Here is a 19,076-nt window from a genome sequence, read left to right as displayed (position 1 = left end):
CCCCGGAGGCCCCGCGTTTTGCTTACGTTACTGATTTTAAAAGCAAGCGAGGGATGACAACGTGAGGAACAAAATCGCCGGAAGCAGCCACTCGGGACGAGTGTTCACAGGGGTGCCGGGGACGCCGGCAGGTGGGACTTACGGATGAGGCCGTGGAACACGGAGTAGCGTGTGTCGTCGGCAGGGATCGCGTACTTCCCGTTGACGATGCGAAGCTTCGCCCCGTCCTCAAACGGGTGCTGCCCGAAGCAGAGCAGGTACAGGATGCAGCCCAGGGCCTGCGGGAGATGGGCAAGGCCTGCCGGGTCTGATCTGTGCCCCCGCCCATCTGGCCACGGTCCACGCTTGCGAGGCACAGAGACTATCCCGGTCAGAGCGGCCAACAAACTCCAACCCTTCGCTCTGATCAAAAGGTCCTTCCAAGATGCAAAGTTCCTACAACCCAGTGTGGGGATCTACCGGCCGGCCGGCTGTGCGGAGGGGCACGTGGCCGGGCGACTGCAAGGAAGGTGTCCCCGCCATGCTTCTCTGGGCTAACGTGAGCGCTGGGGATGAATCTGGGGGCTGGCGAAGCTCCACGGCGTCGGCCCTGAACCCAAACGTCAGTGTCCCCGCCATGTTTCCACCACAGCACCAGCCACGGGAGCATGGTGGGGAACCAAACCCGACCAGTGTGTTGGGGGAGCAGCCCATTCTGGGCCCAGACCAGGCCAAGCCCCGGCGCCGACTCCAGACCCGCCTTCCAACTCCCGCGTGTGTGCGTGCACATGGTTCTTGGGCTGGGACGGGCTGAGGGCGCCCACCTGGGGTTGACCAGCTCATGTGTGTCAAAGAGTCTCCACCTACCCCCAGGCCAGGGACTCATATCCACGGCGGGGCTGAGGCTGGACTCGGGCCTGATGGGCCTAGACCATAAGCCTCGAGGCGCGGGGGTTCAGGGTCATCTGTCCCTGCTCTTAGGGACACCAGGGAGGCCGCAGGACACCTCAGACGGGCAGGAGCAGTGCCCTGTGCTCGGCGCTATGCTCCCCGAGCTCTGTACCTGACTCTGAACCAAGGGGTCAGCAGATACCCGCTCAGCCAGGCCCCACACTCACCGTATACAAGGACTGCCCTCCATCGATGGGACATGTTCCAGGAGACGTGAAGGGTCACCCCAAGTGTGTGGCCTGACCTCACTTTGAGACCCCCTGCAAGGCATCAGGCCCGGCCGTCGCTCCGGCCATCACCAGGTCAGCATATAGCTGCAAGGCCATCTGGGAGGTCCTCTATCTGGCCACATGAACTGTGGCTTCATGAACCCCCCGCCCCGTGAAGGGGCTCCGACCAGTAGAGCTCAGGCCCAAGGGTGCAGGAGCGACCTGTCTCAGGCCCAGAGCCCGCGCAGCACCTGCACCCATTCTGCTACCCACCCCCCGACCCCACCCCACCCCCATCAGCACATCTCCGCTAACAGCATCACAAGCGCCGTTGAAAAAAAGGAAGAACAAGCAAAGAGGAAAAGAGAAGGGAGGCTGAGGGGACCAGCAGGCTGGAAGCCTGCGCCCCAGGGCCTTGTGCCAGCTGTGGCGGGGCTGCCCACGCACTGCGGGCAAGCGGCTTACCCAGATGTCCTGCTTCTCGCCAATCGGAAAGTTCGAGTACAAGTCCACGATCTCCGGCGTCCTGTACATGGGAGTCGTGTTCCTGGTGATCTAAAGAAAGGACACAAACGTATCAGAGGAAAAGTCACAGGCGAGCGATAGCCGCTACGTTGCATGGTGGTCCCTGCGCCGCGGCAGTCGGCGCCCGCCAAGAGCCCTGGCCCGGGGCGGTCCCACGAGCGGCTCTGTGGCTGGGCCCCGCCGGGAGGGGGTCAAGGAACATGGGGGCCAGCACGAAGCATGTCTGGGGCATTTCCGCGCCACAGCAACCATGGACACACAGAACCGTGACCCGTGAAGAGAACGGCGCCCACGAGTCCTCGTCAACAACGAACAGGTGGGGGCTCGGGGCACCAGGTGCGGGAGCGGGACGGGGGCGGGGCCGTGCAGCTCTGCGGATCCGCCCTGGGAAACGTGACTCAGAGCCCCACCAGGCGGCTCCAGCCTGGCCCCCGCTCACGCGGCCAAGGCTTTCCGCCCCCTCAATTCTGCCCACCACCTGGCAGGGAACGCGTCTGCAGCCCCGAGACGTGGGCGCGTCACTGGGAGCGCAGGTCCTGAGGGACAGCAGGGCGCGGGCGGCCAGGAATAGACACCTGCCTGGCGGAGCCTCCACCCAGCGCTCCGCTTCAGGACCCGGCTCCATCTCGGATCGCTCTCTCTGCTTGTGCGGCCCCCGTGGGCTGCTTACGTGCATGGGCTGATGGTGGCACCCTCCCCCCCCGGCCACGGCCCACCCGTCTCCCCAGCGGCTCCTGTGGGAGCTGCCCAATGTCCCTTGAAGGTAGGTTTTTACATGATTTTTTAAATTGCTGCGTTTGGGATAATGAAAAAGTCCTGGAGAGGACAGAGGTGCTGTGGAGACGTGAAAGCACTGAAGGCCACTGAACCGCGTGCTTAAAAGTGGCTAAGGTGGTAAATTTCATGTTACATTTTTTGCTACAACAAGAAAAGGCAAGGCAGAAACAGCCAGGGGTGGGGTGCGGTGAGTGAGGGTGCTTCCCGGGCCTCCCGAGCCCCCCGGCCCGGGCCCGCGCTCACCTCCTCCTCCACCAGGGCCCGGCGCTGGGCGCTCCAGCTGTAGTCCGGGTAGTGCGATATGGTCGTGGCACTGCCGAAGTCGCACAGCTTAATGGTCCCCTGGTTACTGAGCAGTAAATTTTCAACCTGCGAAGTTCCAAAGACGGTCTTTATGAACTCGGGGTGCAGGCTGGACCGTGGACACGCATGGGGCGTGGCGCCCGGTGGGGAGAGGCCCTGAAGGCAGAGAGGCCAGGAGGCCTCCCGGGCCTGGGGACACCTCTTTCTGAGCAAAGTCGGTGCATGTACCTCGAAATGGGATGCTCAGAGAAACAAACGGAAGTTAAAATCCACGACAAATCAAAGATAACTTGACCTAGTAACGTAGGATATACAATGAAAGCCTTTAAAAAACTTAGAACATGAAAAAAATGAACATAGCATTTAAAAGTAATCAAACACATCAATAACTAAAGAAGAAATCTAACTAAAGATACACAAAAGACCTCTTATTCAGAAACTGTGAATAAATGAGACGAATTTTTAAATCCAAGACAAACAGGGACCCAGACTGCACTCCTAACAGGAAGGCACAGACCCACCCACGGCTCCGTAAGCCAGGTCCCACCACCAGCCCACACGCTAAGCGTGGCTTTATTTTTTGAATGGTCAAAAAAATTCAGAAGATCGGGATTCCATGACCCAGGTGAGGAGCAGCTTTACCGACCCAGCCACACCTGCTCGACCCAGCAGCCAGGATGTGTGCAGTCTACCAGCCCCGCCCTGGGGAGAGTCAAGGCAATTCCAGTCAGAAGCTGGCAAACTGATTCAGAAATTTACAGGCCGACCCCGCTTTACTGAGCTTCTTACGCAGAAGGGTCTGTGGCCGCCCCGCGCCAAGCGAGTCTGTCGACGCCTTTTTCCAACAGCATCTGCTCACTTTGGGTCTCTGGGTCCCGTTTTGGTAATTCTTGAAATACTTCAAACTTTTCCTCATTATTGTATTTGTTATGGTATCTGTGGTCAAGTGGTCTTTGATGTTACTGCTGAGACTCGCTGAAGGCTCAGACAATGGTTAGCATTTCTTAACAACAAAACATTTTTAGTTAAAGGGATGGACACTGTCTTTTGGGCATAACTCTGTTGCACGTTAATAGACCACAGTGTCACGTAAACGTAACGTTTAGATGCGCCAGGAACCAAAATGTCCAAGTGGCCCCTTTGCCGCAGTCCCCGCTTCACTGCACAGGGCTGGAGCTGAGCCCGCAGTGTCTCCTTGGCACCTGGGTGGAGACACCAGGAGCTGACAAGAGCCCCACGGTCCCAGGCGACCAGGCGCCTGCCCATCGTGAGCTCTGGTACAGAGGCCAAGGAGCACCAGGGCCAGGACCCACCGACAGCCCCCCCACGAGGCGGCGCTGTGGGAAGGGGCCTTGGATGCCACCCGGCCAGGGTGCTGAAGACCCCCACGACAAGCCCAGGACGACTCACCCCCAAACACAAAGGAATGACCAACAGGGTGAAAATGCAGCCGGAGGAGCGAGGTCTGCCCCACCTGCACTGACACGGGGCTGCACCACAGGACACCAGGTCTCCAGGAACAGGACAAGACAGGACAAAGCCCGTCATCAGAAAGAAAGCCCAGTGGAACCCACACAACTGCTGAGACCAAACACCAAGGGCCGACCAAGCGCGGGCATGGGGGCCGCCTTGAGCTGCAGTGGGACCATCCATAGCAAAGACACGCACCCTTCAGCACCCAGGGACAACGGTGTCCTGGGACAAGGGCCACCGGGGTGCAGAGCGGCGCGCTCACCAGGAGCACGGACGCAGGGACGGCCAGGCACAGCGCCGTGGCCCTGCTCGGTGTGGGCTCCTGAGATGGACGAGCCTCAAAGCCTTGACGCCGAGCAAATGGACTGTGGGGCTCCACTCCCACGACGCCCCAAAGAGCAAAAGGTAAGTCCCACTGAAGAGGACGCAAGTGCGCAACTGCTACCAGCGGGTGACATGCAGCCCTGGGTGTGACACGCGTGTCTGCTACATCCCTGTGTCCTTCCTGCCCCTCCACAGGGCGCCACTTGAGGACTCCCATCCTCGGGGAGCACTTGCAGGGAGCCCCCCAGCGGGGCCGGCTGCCGTGGACCCGGGCACTGAGGAGTCCGACCCAGGCTGAGCTCTCGGACACGGATTCTTTAGTGTCCTCCTTCTAGTTTTTCACTTTCCTGAGACAGAGAAGAAAGACAGCTGCCCCGCCCCCACCTGAGGACGGCACTGTTCCAGACCAGCAAGGACACCGGGAAGGCTGGCTACCGACGGGACATGAGGGAAGTAGTACAGAGGTTTCTGGGAGGGAAATGGCATGTCTGGGGTCTGCTTTACAGTGTTTTTAGCAAGTAGGACTGGGGAAGGGCGGGGAAGGTGGGGAAAGGGGTTGGTGTGCTGCTACCCTGAGCCATGGTCAGAGTTGGGGCACTAGCTTTGTGGATGTTGGATTACTGTTAAAATCAGGCCACAGACCAGGAGAAGATACTTGCAGCACATGTAACTTAAAAAAGACTGTTGGGGGGAGATTAACCAAGATGGCGGAGTAGAAGGACGTGCTGTCACTCCCTCTTGCGAGAGCACCAGAATCACAACTGACTGCTGGACCATCATTGACAGGAAGACCCTGGACTTCACCAAGGAGGATACCCCACGTCCAAGGACAGAGGAGAAGCCACAGTGAGACGGTAGGAGGGGCGCAAGCAGAGTAAAATCAAACCCCGTAACTGCTGGGTGGGTGACTCACAGACTGGCGAACACTTATACCACAGAAGTCCACCCACTGGAGTAAAGGTTCTGAGCCCCACGTCAGGCTTCCCAACCTGGGGGTCAGGCAACGGGAGGAGGAATTCCTAGAGAATCAGACTTTGAAGCCTAGTGGGAATTGGATTGCAGGACTTTGACGGGACTGGGGGAAACAGAGACCCCACTCTTGGAGGGCACACACAAAGTAATGTGTGCATCAGGACCCAGGGGAAGGAGCAGTGAGCCTGGGGGAGACTGAACCAGACCTACCTGCTGGTGTTGGGGGGTCTCCTGCAGAGGCGAGTGGTGGCTCTGTTTCACCGTGGGGATAAGGACACTGGCAGCAGAGGTTCTGGGAAGTTCTCCTTGGCATGAGCCCTCCCAGAGTCTGCCATTAACCCCACCAAAGAGCACGGGTAGGCTCCAGTGTTGGGTTGCCTCAGGCAAAACAGCCAACAGGGAGGGAACCCAGCCCCACCCATCAACAGTCAAGTGGATTAAGGTTTTACTGAGCTCTGACCGCCACAGCAACAGGGAGGGAACCCAGCCCCACCCATCAACAGTCAAGTGGATTAAGGTTTTACTGAGCTCTGACCGCCACAGCAACAGTCAGCTCTACCCACCACCAGAGCCTCCCATCAAGCCTCTTAGATAGCCTCAACCACCAGAGGGCAGACAACAGAAGCAAGAAAAACTATAATCCTGCAGCCTGTGGACCAAAAACCACAGTTACAGAAAGATAGAGAAGATGAAAAGGCAGAGGGCTATGTACCAGATGAAGGAACAAGAAAAAACCCCAGAAAAACAACTAAATGAAGTGGAGATAGGCAACCTTCCAGAAAAAGAATTCAGAATAATGATAGTGAAGATGATCCAGGACCTTGGAATAAGAATGGAGGCAAAGATTGAGAAGATGCAAGAAATGATTAACAAAGACCTAGAAGAATTAAAGAACAAACAAACAGAGATGACCAATACAATAACTGAAATGAAAACTACACTAGAAGGAATCAATAGCAGAATAACTGAGGCAGAAGAACGGATAAGTGACCTGGAAGACAGAATGATGGAATTCACTGCTGCGGAACAGACTAAAGAAAAAAGAATGAAAAGAAATGAAGACAGCCTAAGAGACCTCTGGGATAACATTAAACGCAACAACATTCGCATTATAGGGGTCCCAGAAGGAGAAGAGAGAGAGAAAGGACCAGAGAAAATATTTGAAGAGATTATAGTCGAAAACTTCCCTAACATGGGAAAGGAAATAGCCACCCAAGTCCAGGAAGCGCAGAGAGTCCCATACAGGATAAACCCAAGGAGAAACACGCCGAGACACATAGTAATCAAAGTGGCAAAAATTAAAGACAAAGAAAAATTATTGAAAGCAGCAAGGGAAAAACGACAAATAACATACAAGGGAACTCCCATAAGGTTAACAGCTGATTTCTCAGCAGAAACTCTGCAAGCCAGAAGGGAGTGGCATGATATACTTAAAGTGATGAAAGGGAAGAACCTACAACCAAGATTACTCTACCCGGCAAGGATCTCATTTAGATTTGATGGAGAAATCAAAAGCTTTACAGACAAGCAAAAGCTAAGAGAATTCAGCACCACCAAACCAGCTCTACAACAAATGCTAAAGGAACTTCTCTAAGTGGGAAACACAAGAGAAGAAAAGGACCTACAAAAACAAACACAAAACAATTAAGAAAATGGTCATAGGAACATACATATCGATAATTACCTTAAACGTGAATGGATTAAATGCCCCAACCAAAAGACATAGACTGGCTGAATGGATACAAAAACAAGACCCATATATATGCTGTCTACAAGAGACCCACTTTAGACCTAGGGACACATACAGACTGAAAGTGATGGGATGGAAAAAGATATTCCATGCAAATGGAAATCAAAAGAAAGCTGGAGTAGCTATACTCATATCAGATAAAATAGACTTTAAATTAAAGAATGTTACAAGAGACAAGGAAGGACACTACATAATGATCCAGGGATCAATCCAAGAAGAAGATATAACAATTATAAATATATATGCACCCAACATAGGAGCACCTCAATACATAAGGCAACTGCTAACAGCTATAAAAGAGGAAATCGACAGTAACACAATAATAGTGGGGGACTTTAACACCTCACTTACACCAATGGACAGATCATCCAAAATGAAAATAAATAAGGAAACAGAAGCTTTAAATGACACAATAGACCAGATAGATTTAATTGATATATATCGGACATTCCATCCAAAAACAGCAGATTACACGTTCTTCTCAAGTGCGCACGGAACATTCTCCAAGATAGATCACATCTTGGGTCACAAATCAAGCCTCAGTAAATTTAAGAAAATTGAAATCATATCAAGCATCTTTTCTGACCACAACGCTATGAGATTAGAAATGAATTACAGGGAAAAAAACGTAAAAAGGACAAACACATGGAGGCTAAACAATACGTTACTAAATAACCAAGAGATCACTGAAGAAATCAAAGAGGAAATCAAAAAATACCTAGAGACAAATGACAATGAAAACACGACGACCCAAAACCTATGGGATGCAGCAAAAGCAGTTCTAAGAGGGAAGTTTATAGCTATACAAGCCTACCTAAAGAAACAAGAAAAAGCTCAAGTAAACAATCTAACCTTACACTTAAAGAAACTAGAGAAAGAAGAACAAACAAAACCCAAAGTTAGCAGAAGGAAAGAAATCATAAAGATCAGAGCAGAAATAAATGAAATAGAAACAAAGAAAACAATAGCAAAGATCAATAAAACTAAAAGTTGGTTCTTTGAGAAGATAAACAAAATTGATAAACCATTAGCCAGACTCATCAAGAAAAAGAGGGAGAGGACTCAAATCAATAAAATCAGAAATGAAAAAGGAGAAGTTACAACAGACACTGCAGAAATACAAAGCATCCTAAGAGACTACTACAAGCAACTTTATGCCAATAAAATGGACAACCTGGAAGAAATGGACAAATTCTTAGAAAGGTATAACCTTCCAAGACTGAACCAGGAAGAAATAGAAAATATGAACAGACCAATCACAAGTAATGAAATTGAAACTGTGATTAAAAATCTTCCAACAAACAAAAGTCCAGGACCAGATGGCTTCACAGGTGAATTCTATCAAACATTTAGAGAAGAGCTAACACCCATCCTTCTCAAACTCTTCCAAAAAATTGCAGAGGAAGGAACACTCCCAAACTCATTCTATGAGGCCACCATCACCCTGATACCAAAACCAGACAAAGACACTACAAAAAAAGAAAATTACAGACCAATATCACTGATGAATATAGATGCAAAAATCCTCAACAAAATACTAGCAAACAGAATCCAACAACACATTAAAAGGATCATACACCACGATCAAGTGGGATTTATCCCAGGGATGCAAGGATTCTTCAATATACGCAAATCAATCAATGTGATACACCATATTAACAAATTGAAGAATAAAAACCATATGATCATCTCAATAGATGCAGAAAAAGCTTTTGACAAAATTCAACACCCATTTCTGATAAAAACTCTCCAGAAAGTGGGCATAGAGGGAACCTACCTCAACATAATAAAGGCCATATATGACAAACCCACAGCAAACATCATTCTCAATGGTGAAAAACTGAAAGCATTTCCTCTAAGATCAGGAACGAGACAAGGATGTCCACTCTCACCACTATTATTCAACATAGTTTTGGAAGTCCTAGCCACGGCAATCAGAGAAGAAAAAGAAATAAAAGGAATACAAATTGGAAAAGAAGAAGTAAAACTGTCACTGTTTGCGGATGACATGATACTATACATAGAGAATCCTAAAACTGCCACCAGAAAACTGCTAGAGCTAATTAATGAATATGGTAAAGTTGCAGGATACAAAATTAATGCACAGAAATCTCTTGCATTCTTATACACTAATGATGAAAAATCTGAAAGAGAAATTATGGAAACACTCCCATTTACCATTGCAACAAAAAGAATAAAATACCTAGGAATAAACCTACCTAGGGAGACAAAAGACCTGTATGCAGAAAACTATAAGACACTGATGAAAGAAATTAAAGATGATACCAACAGATGGAGAGATATACCATGTTCTTGGATTGGAAGAATCAACATTGTGAAAATGAGTATACTACCCAAAGCAATCTACAGATTCAATGCAATCCCTATCAAATTACCAATGGCATTTTTTACGGAGCTAGAACAAATCATCTTAAAATTTGTATGGAGACACAAAAGACCCCGAATAGGCAAAGCAGTCTTGAGGCAAAAAAATGGAGCTGGAGGAATCAGACTCCCTGACTTCAGACTATACTACAAAGCTACAGTAATCAAGACAATATGGTACTGGCACAAAAACAGAAACATAGATCAATGGAACAAGATAGAAAGCCCAGACATTAACCCACGCACCTATGGTCAACTAATCTATGACAAAGGAGGCAAAGATATACAATGGAGAAAAGACAGTCTCTTCAATAAGTGGTGCTGGGAAAACTGGACAGCTACATGTAAAAGAATGAAATTAGAATACTCCCTAACACCATACACAAAAATAAACTCAAAATGGATTAGAGACCTAAATATAAGACTGGACACTATAAAACTCTTAGAGGAAAACATAGGAAGAACACTCTTTGACATAAATCACAGCAAGATCTTTTTTGATCCACCTCCTAGAGTAATGGAAATAAAAACAAAAATAAACAAATGGGACCTAATGAAACTTCAAAGCTTTTGCACAGCAAAGGAAACCATAAACAAGATGAAAAGACAACCCTCAGAATGGGAGAAAATATTTGCAAATGAATCAACGGACAAAGGATTAATCTCCAAAATATATAAACAGCTCATTCAGCTCAATATCAAAGAAACAAACACCCCAATCCAAAAATGGGCAGAAGACCTAAATAGACATTTCTCCAAAGAAGACATACAGATGGCCACGAAGCACATGAAAAGATGCTCAACATCACTAATTATTAGAGAAATGCAAATCAAAACTGCAATGCGGTATCACCTCACTCCTGTTAGAATGGGCATCATCAGAAAATCTACAAACAACAAATGCTGGAGAGGGTGTGGTGAAAAGGGAACCCTCTTGCACTGTTGGTGGGAATGTAAATTGATACAGCCACTATGGAGAACAATATGGAGGTTCCTTAAAAAACTAAAAATAGAATTACCATATGACCCAGCAATCCCACTACTGGGCATATACCCAGAGAAAACCGTAATTCAAAAAGACACATGCACCCGAATGTTCATTGCAGCACTATTTACAATAGCCAGGTCATGGAAGCAACCTAAATGCCCATCAACAGACGAATGGATAAAGAAGATGTGGTACATATATACAATGGAATATTACTCAGCCATAAAAAGGAACGAAATTGAGTCATTTGTTGAGACGTGGATGGATCTAGAGACTGTCATACAGAGTGAAGTAAGTCAGAAAGAGAAAAACAAATATCGTATATTAATGCATGTATGCGGAACCTAGAAAAATGGTACAGATGAGCCAGTTTGCAGGGCAGAAGTTGAGACACAGATGTAGAGAATGGACATATGGACACCAAGGGGGGAAAACTGCGGTGGGGTGGGGATGGTGGTGTGCTGAATTGGGCGATTGGGATTGACATGTATACACTGATGTGTATAAAACTGATGCCTAATAAGAACCTGCAGTATAAAAAAACAAACAAAACAACTAATACTAAACTTTCATTGGGTTATTTGTATGGAAACATGTTAATATAAATGTTTCAGACATTACAAAAAAAAAAGACTGTTGTAAGAATGTACAAAAACCAACCAACAGGACTTCCCTGGTGGTGCAGTGGTTAAGAATCCGCCTGTCAACACAGGGGACACGGGTTTGAGCCCTGGTCCGGGAAGATCCCACATGCCACGGAGCAACTAAGCCCGTGCACCACAACTACCGAGCCTGTGCTCTAGAGCCCGCGCGCCACAACTACTGAAGCCCGCGCGCCTAGAGCCCGTGCTCCACAACAAGAGAAGCCACCACAGTGAGAAGCCCGCACACTGCAACGAAGAGTAGCCCCCGCTCGCCGCAACTAGAGAAAGCCCGCGCAGCAACAACGAAGACCCAACGCAGCCAAACGTAAATAAATAAATAAATAAATAAATAAATAAATAAAACAGACGACAGAAAAACGGCAAAAAAACAGCCACTTAACTGAAGAATAAGGGGAATAAGGGCACTGATGACTATAAACACGGCAAAAGCATTCAACATCATTAATCAGGAAAAGACAAAATCACTAAGAAGCCCCCCGACCAGGTGGCAAAATGACAAAGGGCAGCTCCACGCGCACACAGATCCCGTGTGTGCACTGGGATGGGCATGCCAGCACCCCGGCAGGGAAGCACCCCTGCCCCCGCACCAGGCAGCAGGGCTCCTGCCCCAAGGCGGGTGCGGGAAGGGCGGCGGCGAGCGCAGCCCAGGGGAGCGGTCACCCACTCCTGGCTCCACACTGGGTCCCGGTGCCCATGACCACACCCACGCAGGCGACAACACCCAGCAGAGCAAGAGGGGCTTCATCTGGACGGAGGGCTCTTGTCCCGCAACGGGAGCGTGAAGGCGGTACCTTGAGGTCTCTATGGATGATGGGCGGCTTTTGTCTGTGCATGTGCTGCACCGCCCTGCACGTCTGATAGAATATCTTCAGGACGGTATCACACGAGAGCGGACCTTTAGATTCAATTTTCTTTAAAAATTCCACCAGCTGCCCTAAAAGAGACAATTAAATTCACATCACCACGGAGCCGTAAATGCTACGCCCGCCCCAGGCCCGCTGCCGTCCTGAGCCCACCGCGGGGGTGGGGGGGGGGGCGCCGCCCCTCCCTCCGGCGGTCACCAAGCCCCGCAGAGGAGAGTGCGACCTCCGTCAGGGCCACAGCGAGTCACAGAGCCCCGCGTGGGAGCGCCTGCCCAGACACCAGCAGAGGCCTCTTACCCAGGGAGCCCATCGTGACGCGGCAGCTACAAGAAAACCCACCACGAGTGCGTATGTCTTTGCGCATGTCTCTAAGGAAATAATCACCGTGTTTCCTTAGGTAACAACGGTCCTCCGCTGTTAAGGAGAAATCTCCACACTGAACACGCAGACAACAAGGAGTGCGGTGTGGGGAAAGCACAGAAGTGGAGAGCGAGGCTCTGGGCCCCCATCCCAGGCCCCAGGACGCCACCATCAGGGCTCCCCACCTCAAGGTTGCTCCTTCCTGTCTCTGAGGCCCAGGCCCCAGTCCTGCTGTAACTGGCCGCAGCCCAAACCAGTGAAGCCGGCCGGCCCCCTCCGCGGCAGCTCCCTCCACGACCGTGTGCCGCGTGCCGTCTCTGCAGGGCCGGCCTCCACGGCCGCCCCCTCCTTGGTCCAGGCCTCAGGCTGCCTCGGCTGCCATGCTCCGCAGCTCAGCTTCGCACGCTGGGGCCCGCGGTCGCACTCGATGCAGCTCCAAGGGCGCCACCACACCTACAGGCCCCACAGTCAACTGGCGCTCGGCCCCTCGCCCTGCGACCCTGCCTCCTGCCGACCCGCCAGCTCCCAAGCCCCTGCCACACCCTCCTGCAGCTCCCGGCACAACCGCGCAGCCCTTCCCCACCCGACTCTGGACTCGGGCTGGGCTCTGTCTGTGCCGTGCCCTAACCCTAACCCTAACCCTCAGCGGGGGCAGGGGGCCCACAGTAGCGATGGGGCCCCAAGGGGTGATGGGCCCTCAGGAACAGACCGCCAGCCCCGCAAGATGCAGACAGGGCACAGGCCCCACGAGGTGCTGCCGAGGGGTCTGGAGCAGGGATGACAGAGCGACCGCCAGGCTGTCTGGAGGAGCGGGGACGAGACGGTGCATGCACGAGGTCAGGGTTCACTGGCCTCTGACGTTCAATGAGAATTCAAGAGCGGTCTTTCTAAGGATAATTTTGTAGGTGGCACAGCGGCTGAGAGGGCACCGCGGAGGACAAGGCGGGGGTCCCAGGAAGGGGTGGGGGCTCCTGGGGCGTGTATCCAGGGTGGCCACAGCCAGACCAACCCTCAGCGGAACTGGTGCCCACGTGCCCCTCCCCCACCACTCCCAAAGACCCTGCGGCGCCTGGTGCTGGCACCGACCACCGTGCCTAGCGTTCAACCTGGGCCTCGTGCGCTGGCCCAGACGGGTGGTCCCGGCAGCACCGCCATGACTGGCACACTCGCTGAGGTCGCTGCATCGGGGCCGCCCCCGCCTCAGGCACCACCCACAGGCCCGCACTCCTGAAAGGCACCCACGGCCTCCAAACCCAAGATCAAAGCGACGCCAAAGCGCAGCGAGCAGCTGAACGACAGGCGGGGAACGCTGTACATGAACCTCGGTTCTCTGGAGACACCAAGGGCCCAGAGAGGGCCCTGTGGGACCCGCGCGGCCCCCGCCGCCCCGCGCACCGAGAGCCTTCCAGAGAGCACGTGTGAACGTGTGGGGCACCAGCGCGGGCGCAGCAGGCTCACAGGAACGGACCCTGCTTCACAAGCTCCCACGTAGCGCTGTCTTCAGCGAGCACGAGTCCTCTTGCAGGTAAAAACCAGCGACGCCAACCATCCATCAAGTGGGAGAACCGGGAGCCAGACCTGAGCTGGGCGAGTCGGCACTCACCAGCTGTGGGAACCGAGGAGCCAGCACGTGACTGGATCCCGAACACCGCTCCCTGCCGGAGCCCGGAGCTCCCATGCCACCCTGTCGGAAAGCGCTGTGCGCCCCAGGTTCTGTCTTATCCGCTCAGGATGGGGACCCCCGTCCCTCTCCACTCTGGGCTGCGAGACCCCCGGTCCCCCTCCGCTCGGGGCGGGGGTTCTGTGCACCCTGGTTCCCGGCTGCAGTCCGCAGCACCCCCTCCCCTAGCAGCCCTGACACCCCGTCTCTGCTCTTCTTCGCGGCATGACTACTGCGCTCACGGCCCCCCACCCCTCCTCCTGGGACACTCCTTGGGGGCAGTGACCCCTGGGGTTGCTTCCCTCCTGGGTAGCCGCCTGCCTCAGTCTCCCCCACTCTCCCCTGGCCTCGTGGCGGCCCCACACGCGCTGCCTGTGACCGATGGACAAGCAGGACGTCTGGTGGCCCCTGCCCCGACTCCAGGCCCCGCAGCCAATCCTCTACGCCCGCCGGGCCTCACAAGTCCTGCCCTGCCCCTTCCATCCACGAGCCCCAGGACGGGCTCCGGCCACCTCACTCCCGCTGTTTTGCCCACACGGGTCCAGCATGGGGCAGACGCTCAGTGCGGGACGAGCCGAGCCCGGCCCTCCAGGCGGGGGGCCTGCTTCCGCCGCAGACAGAGGCTGAGCCCACTCACTCTCCCGCTCTGCCCCTAGAACTCTCCGGAAGGCATGGGCTCCCCGCTGCCGTCAGTGGACATGGGAGTCCTCCTTTGAGAACACAGCAAGTGCAAGTGTGACTGCCTCGACGCGGGTGAGGTCGCAGCCTCGGGGCCGGCGCAGCCGCTCAAGCCCACCTCCCCGGCCTCATCTGACCGCTTCCCGACTGAGGCGGCTTCCTGCTGCCCAAGAGCCCTGACAGCACGCCTCCACCCCTTTCTTGGACCCAGCTCTGCCCTCACACCCAGCGCGGGGACGAGGGGGGGACGCAGCCTCTCGAAGAGCTCCCACCGGACAGGGAGCCACGCTCTCTCCGTGACAGCCACCATGTCTCCGGGAGAGAAGACCCCGGGAGCATCTCTCGACTGCTGGGCGGTCCCGAGCCGCTGGAACCTCACCTCTGCAGAGCTCCATGAGCAGCAGGAACTCGGCCTGCCCAGTGTCCGACTCCTCTCTTCCGATTGACGCTGCAGAACAAAACTGGACAATATTTGGGTGGCCTGAAAGTTTTTTCTGCAGGTGTCTTGTTAAAGGAGAATGCGTAAGTCTGCACGTTTAAAAACAAATATATACATACTATTAAGACACTAAGGTCAGAACACTGAATCCAATCAGTTTACAATCTTACCGCGTCAGAGCAGGCAGAGGACAGGGAGCAGGTGGGGGGCAGCCAGGACGGCAGGAAGACGCAGGAAGGAGAGGGAAGGGGCGGGGAAGGTGGGGACGAAGACCCCCACCACGCTGGCCACGCACCTGACCACAGGCCGGGCGGGACAGCAGGCGGAGGGCGTGGCACGTGTGAGGCTGCGAGAGGTGAACGAGGCTACTGGAAACCCCGCGAGGTGAGGACCCTTGGGCCCAGGTGGCCGGCAGGCTCGCAGTGGACAGAGCTTCGAGACGGAAGAGAACAGATTCTGACAGCCAAGGGCAAGACCCCAGTTCCAGGAGAACACGTGCGGGAGTGGAGAGCAGACCAGCACCAGCCCCACAGACCGACGCTCCACGCACGGACGCCCAGGGCCCGAGTGCTCCGGGCAGGGCGAGAGGGACTCGGGGGGCTGATCAGAAGTGACACAGAGGCCCATGGGAACCAGGCCTGGCGAGGGCACCGTGGGCCACAACAGGTCACGAAGGACAGGCAGAAGGGCAGAGGCAGGGGGCTGCCCACCCCCGGCTTGGAGACCTCTCAGCAGGAATGACAACGCTCCCAAGGCTACAAATCTCTTACCATCACCCTGAGAGTGAAGAAGAAGGAAGAAAACTCCTTCCTACTAGACACGTGCTACAGCTAAGTCCAGTGAAGCAAACACGGAGAGGGCATCACTGAGCAGCCTCTCGGCCGCGGTCAACCACAGCTAGACGCAGGCCTCCCCACATGACCAGGAAAAGGATACCATGAAACACACTTCCTGAATGATGGCTCTGTTCTTCTCCTCTTCGTTGGACAGTAATCTCTGTACCAGGAAATAACATACGAGCAAAGAGTAGAGGCTTTATCTCTGTGCTCTGTACCCAAGAGAACAAACACAACGCATCTAAGGGCTCCCCTGCCTATGTTTTAACATCTGACCCGCAGAGAAACTTGACAGAAGGTTACAGACCCTTGGAAATGGTCCTTTATGATCCAAGGACATAAGAAAAACCAAAAATAGGAGGCTTTTCTCCAAACAGGCTAGAGGAAAATGAGAGATGTGGGTCCAGTTCTGGATGCCAGAGTCCAAGTGCACACCGCCAGCTCGGCCGCACCCGAGACAGGCCACTGCCACCACAGCAGACAGGCCCTCTGCGAGTCTCAGGACAAGCTAGCACGCGTGCCCAGCACCCCAAGTGGCCCGGACGCCCCCTCCCACCCCACCCCCCGTGACCCTTATTTATAGATACACTGTGAACGCTGTTTTACACGAGTGGCCTTCAAACTCCTGGTATTCGTGGAACCCTTACTTTGGCAGTTCTGACTCCCTTCCCCCTGGCTGCCCACTGAGTCCCTGCCCCAAAGTTGGAAACCACAGCTTTATAGTCCTCTAAAACTGCTGAGGCTTCACCATCAGAAGAAACAAGTAAAACAAATAGATACAGACTGCAAAAAAGAAACAAACTAAAGAACAGGGATAAATCTCTGAAAACACTGTCACTTAGAGACTTATTTCCTTTAAAATACACCAACACCCACAAAAACGTTTGTCACCCCTTATTACCTTCAATGCATACTCTCTGCCACTTCCCAGATCTTGAGCTTCATACACAAATGCAAACCCTCCTGAAAATTAGAAAAATATACATCAGTTCAGTGCTGTGATTTTATTTAACATTAAGCTTTAAAAATATCTTTACTAAGTAAAATACAAACTGGACTTGTGGCTAGCAGTTTGTTTTCTGCAACAATGATGGCCCCGATTTATATAATACTGCCTTCTAAATACCCTGCTTCACAGGAAGGAAGCGAATGAACATAGGAGTGAGATCAATGCGGGAAGATCAACACAACTGAGGCCAGTTCTATGAAAACAAATAAAAGACTAGTACCACACATGAATGTGGATGAAAGAATTCTTAACAAATCATTAATTCTAAATAAAATAAAATGTTAACAAATCAAACTCAACAACATGTAAAAAAGGATAATACATCACAACTAAGCAGAGCTGGTTTAATCAATGTAATTCAATTGTTTTTAGTTTAATTTGCTTACTTTTTTCTAGCTTCCTACAGTGGAAAATTTCATCATGAAATTTAAAACTCTCAGCAAACTAGGAACAGAAGGAAACTTGCTCAACCTGATGAAGGGCATCTCTGAAAGACCCACAGCAAACATCACTTGGCGGTGGAAGACCAGATGCTTCCCTCTAAGATCAGGGACAGGCAAACGCGTCTGTTCTCACCACTGCCATTCAGTATCACACTGGAAGTGCTGGCCAGTGCAATCAGGCAAGAAAAGAAATAAAAGGCATCCAGATTGAAAAGAAGTAAAATGTTTTCCTCTGCAGACAAAGGATCGTCTATGTAGACAAGCTTATACCTACACCCCAAAAGCTACTATCAGTAATAAATGAGTATAGAAAGGTTGTGGGATGCAAGAGCAACATACAAAAAAATCAACTTTATTTCTACAAACCCTAAGTTAGGCAAAGATTTCTTAGATATAAAAAAAAAAGTATGATCCATAAATGAAAAATATGATAAATGTACTTCATTAAAGATGGTTTTACTGATTTCTGGAGTACACTGTTGAGAGGGTGAAAAGACAAGCCCCTAACTGGACTTTGCAAATCACACACCTGGCAAAGGACCTCTATCCAGAAAATATAAAGAAAATCCAAAGTTCAGTTCAACAACATTTTAATGAGCAAAATATATGAAAAGACACTCAACCAAGATAAACAGCTAGCAAGTAAGCATATGAAAAAATGTTATGTCATTATCCACCAGGGAAACGCACATGTAAACAAGGATACTACTATACACCTATTAGAGCATCTAAAAATTCTTAAACCGACCTACCAAATAGTGATTAAGGTGTGGAGCAACTGCATGCTTATACACCACTCATGGGAACGCAGAATGGTATCATCATTTTGGAAAACAGTTTGGAGATTTCTTTAAAAGTTAAACATACGCCAACTCTACAGCCCTGTCATTACACTGCTAGTATTTACCCGGGAAAAATAAAAGCACACATCCACACAAGGAGTTGTGCACGAATGTTCATAGCAGCCCCATTTGTAATTGCTCAAACTGGAAACAACCCACATGTCCATCAATAGTGAATGGATAAACCAATCACCCCCGCACAGAACACGACTCATCAACAAATAGGATGGAACTATTGCTAACATGCAGCAACAGGATGACTCTCAAAACAATTATGCTGAAGGACAAAAATCAGGAAAAAAGAGTATATGTATGTGTACACATGATTTCATTTATAGGAGACCCTAGAAAATATAGACTAATCTACAGTAACAAAAAGCAGATCAGCGGTGGCCTGGAGGTTGAGGATGGGAGGAGAGGACTGTAAGGAAAGGAGGAAAACTGTGGAGGTGATGGGTTTGTTCACCACCTTGATGACAGTGACAGCTATGTAGACATATACATACACACACATATACATATATATATACACACACGGGACATATTTAAAGTGTTTTGACATATATGCAGAGTTACTGTACGTCACTTTTATCTCAATGTAGCAGTTAAAAAATTAAATAATAAGTCAATATAAAAAAATAGATG

General features: G+C 51.3%; 1 protein-coding gene across 5 annotated transcripts in view; it reads right to left on the bottom strand.

Annotated features, from left to right (window-relative positions):
* The window catches only part of GAK (cyclin G associated kinase), a 59,050-nt gene that overhangs the window by 31,750 nt on the left and 8,224 nt on the right, over window positions 1–19,076 (bottom strand). For 2 of the 5 annotated variants that reach the window (XM_059923802.1, XM_059923804.1), the window contains exons 1-6: window positions 15,597–16,227; window positions 15,242–15,390; window positions 12,093–12,235; window positions 2,685–2,810; window positions 1,605–1,694; window positions 143–278 (exon numbers count right to left, since the gene is read on the bottom strand). In XM_059923802.1, coding sequence (XP_059779785.1) covers window positions 143–278; window positions 1,605–1,694; window positions 2,685–2,810; window positions 12,093–12,235; window positions 15,242–15,390; window positions 15,597–15,928 — 976 coding nt within the window. In that variant the 5' untranslated portion in view covers window positions 15,929–16,227. The other 3 variants (XM_059923803.1, XM_059923805.1, XM_059923806.1) reach the window with 3 other exon arrangements.

Source organism: Balaenoptera ricei, chromosome 5 (assembly GCF_028023285.1).
Source record: "Balaenoptera ricei isolate mBalRic1 chromosome 5, mBalRic1.hap2, whole genome shotgun sequence".
Classification (NCBI taxonomy): Eukaryota; Metazoa; Chordata; class Mammalia; order Artiodactyla; family Balaenopteridae; genus Balaenoptera; species Balaenoptera ricei.
The sequence above is the reverse complement of the archived record's forward strand: the minus strand, read 5'-3'. Positions and strand labels throughout refer to the sequence as shown.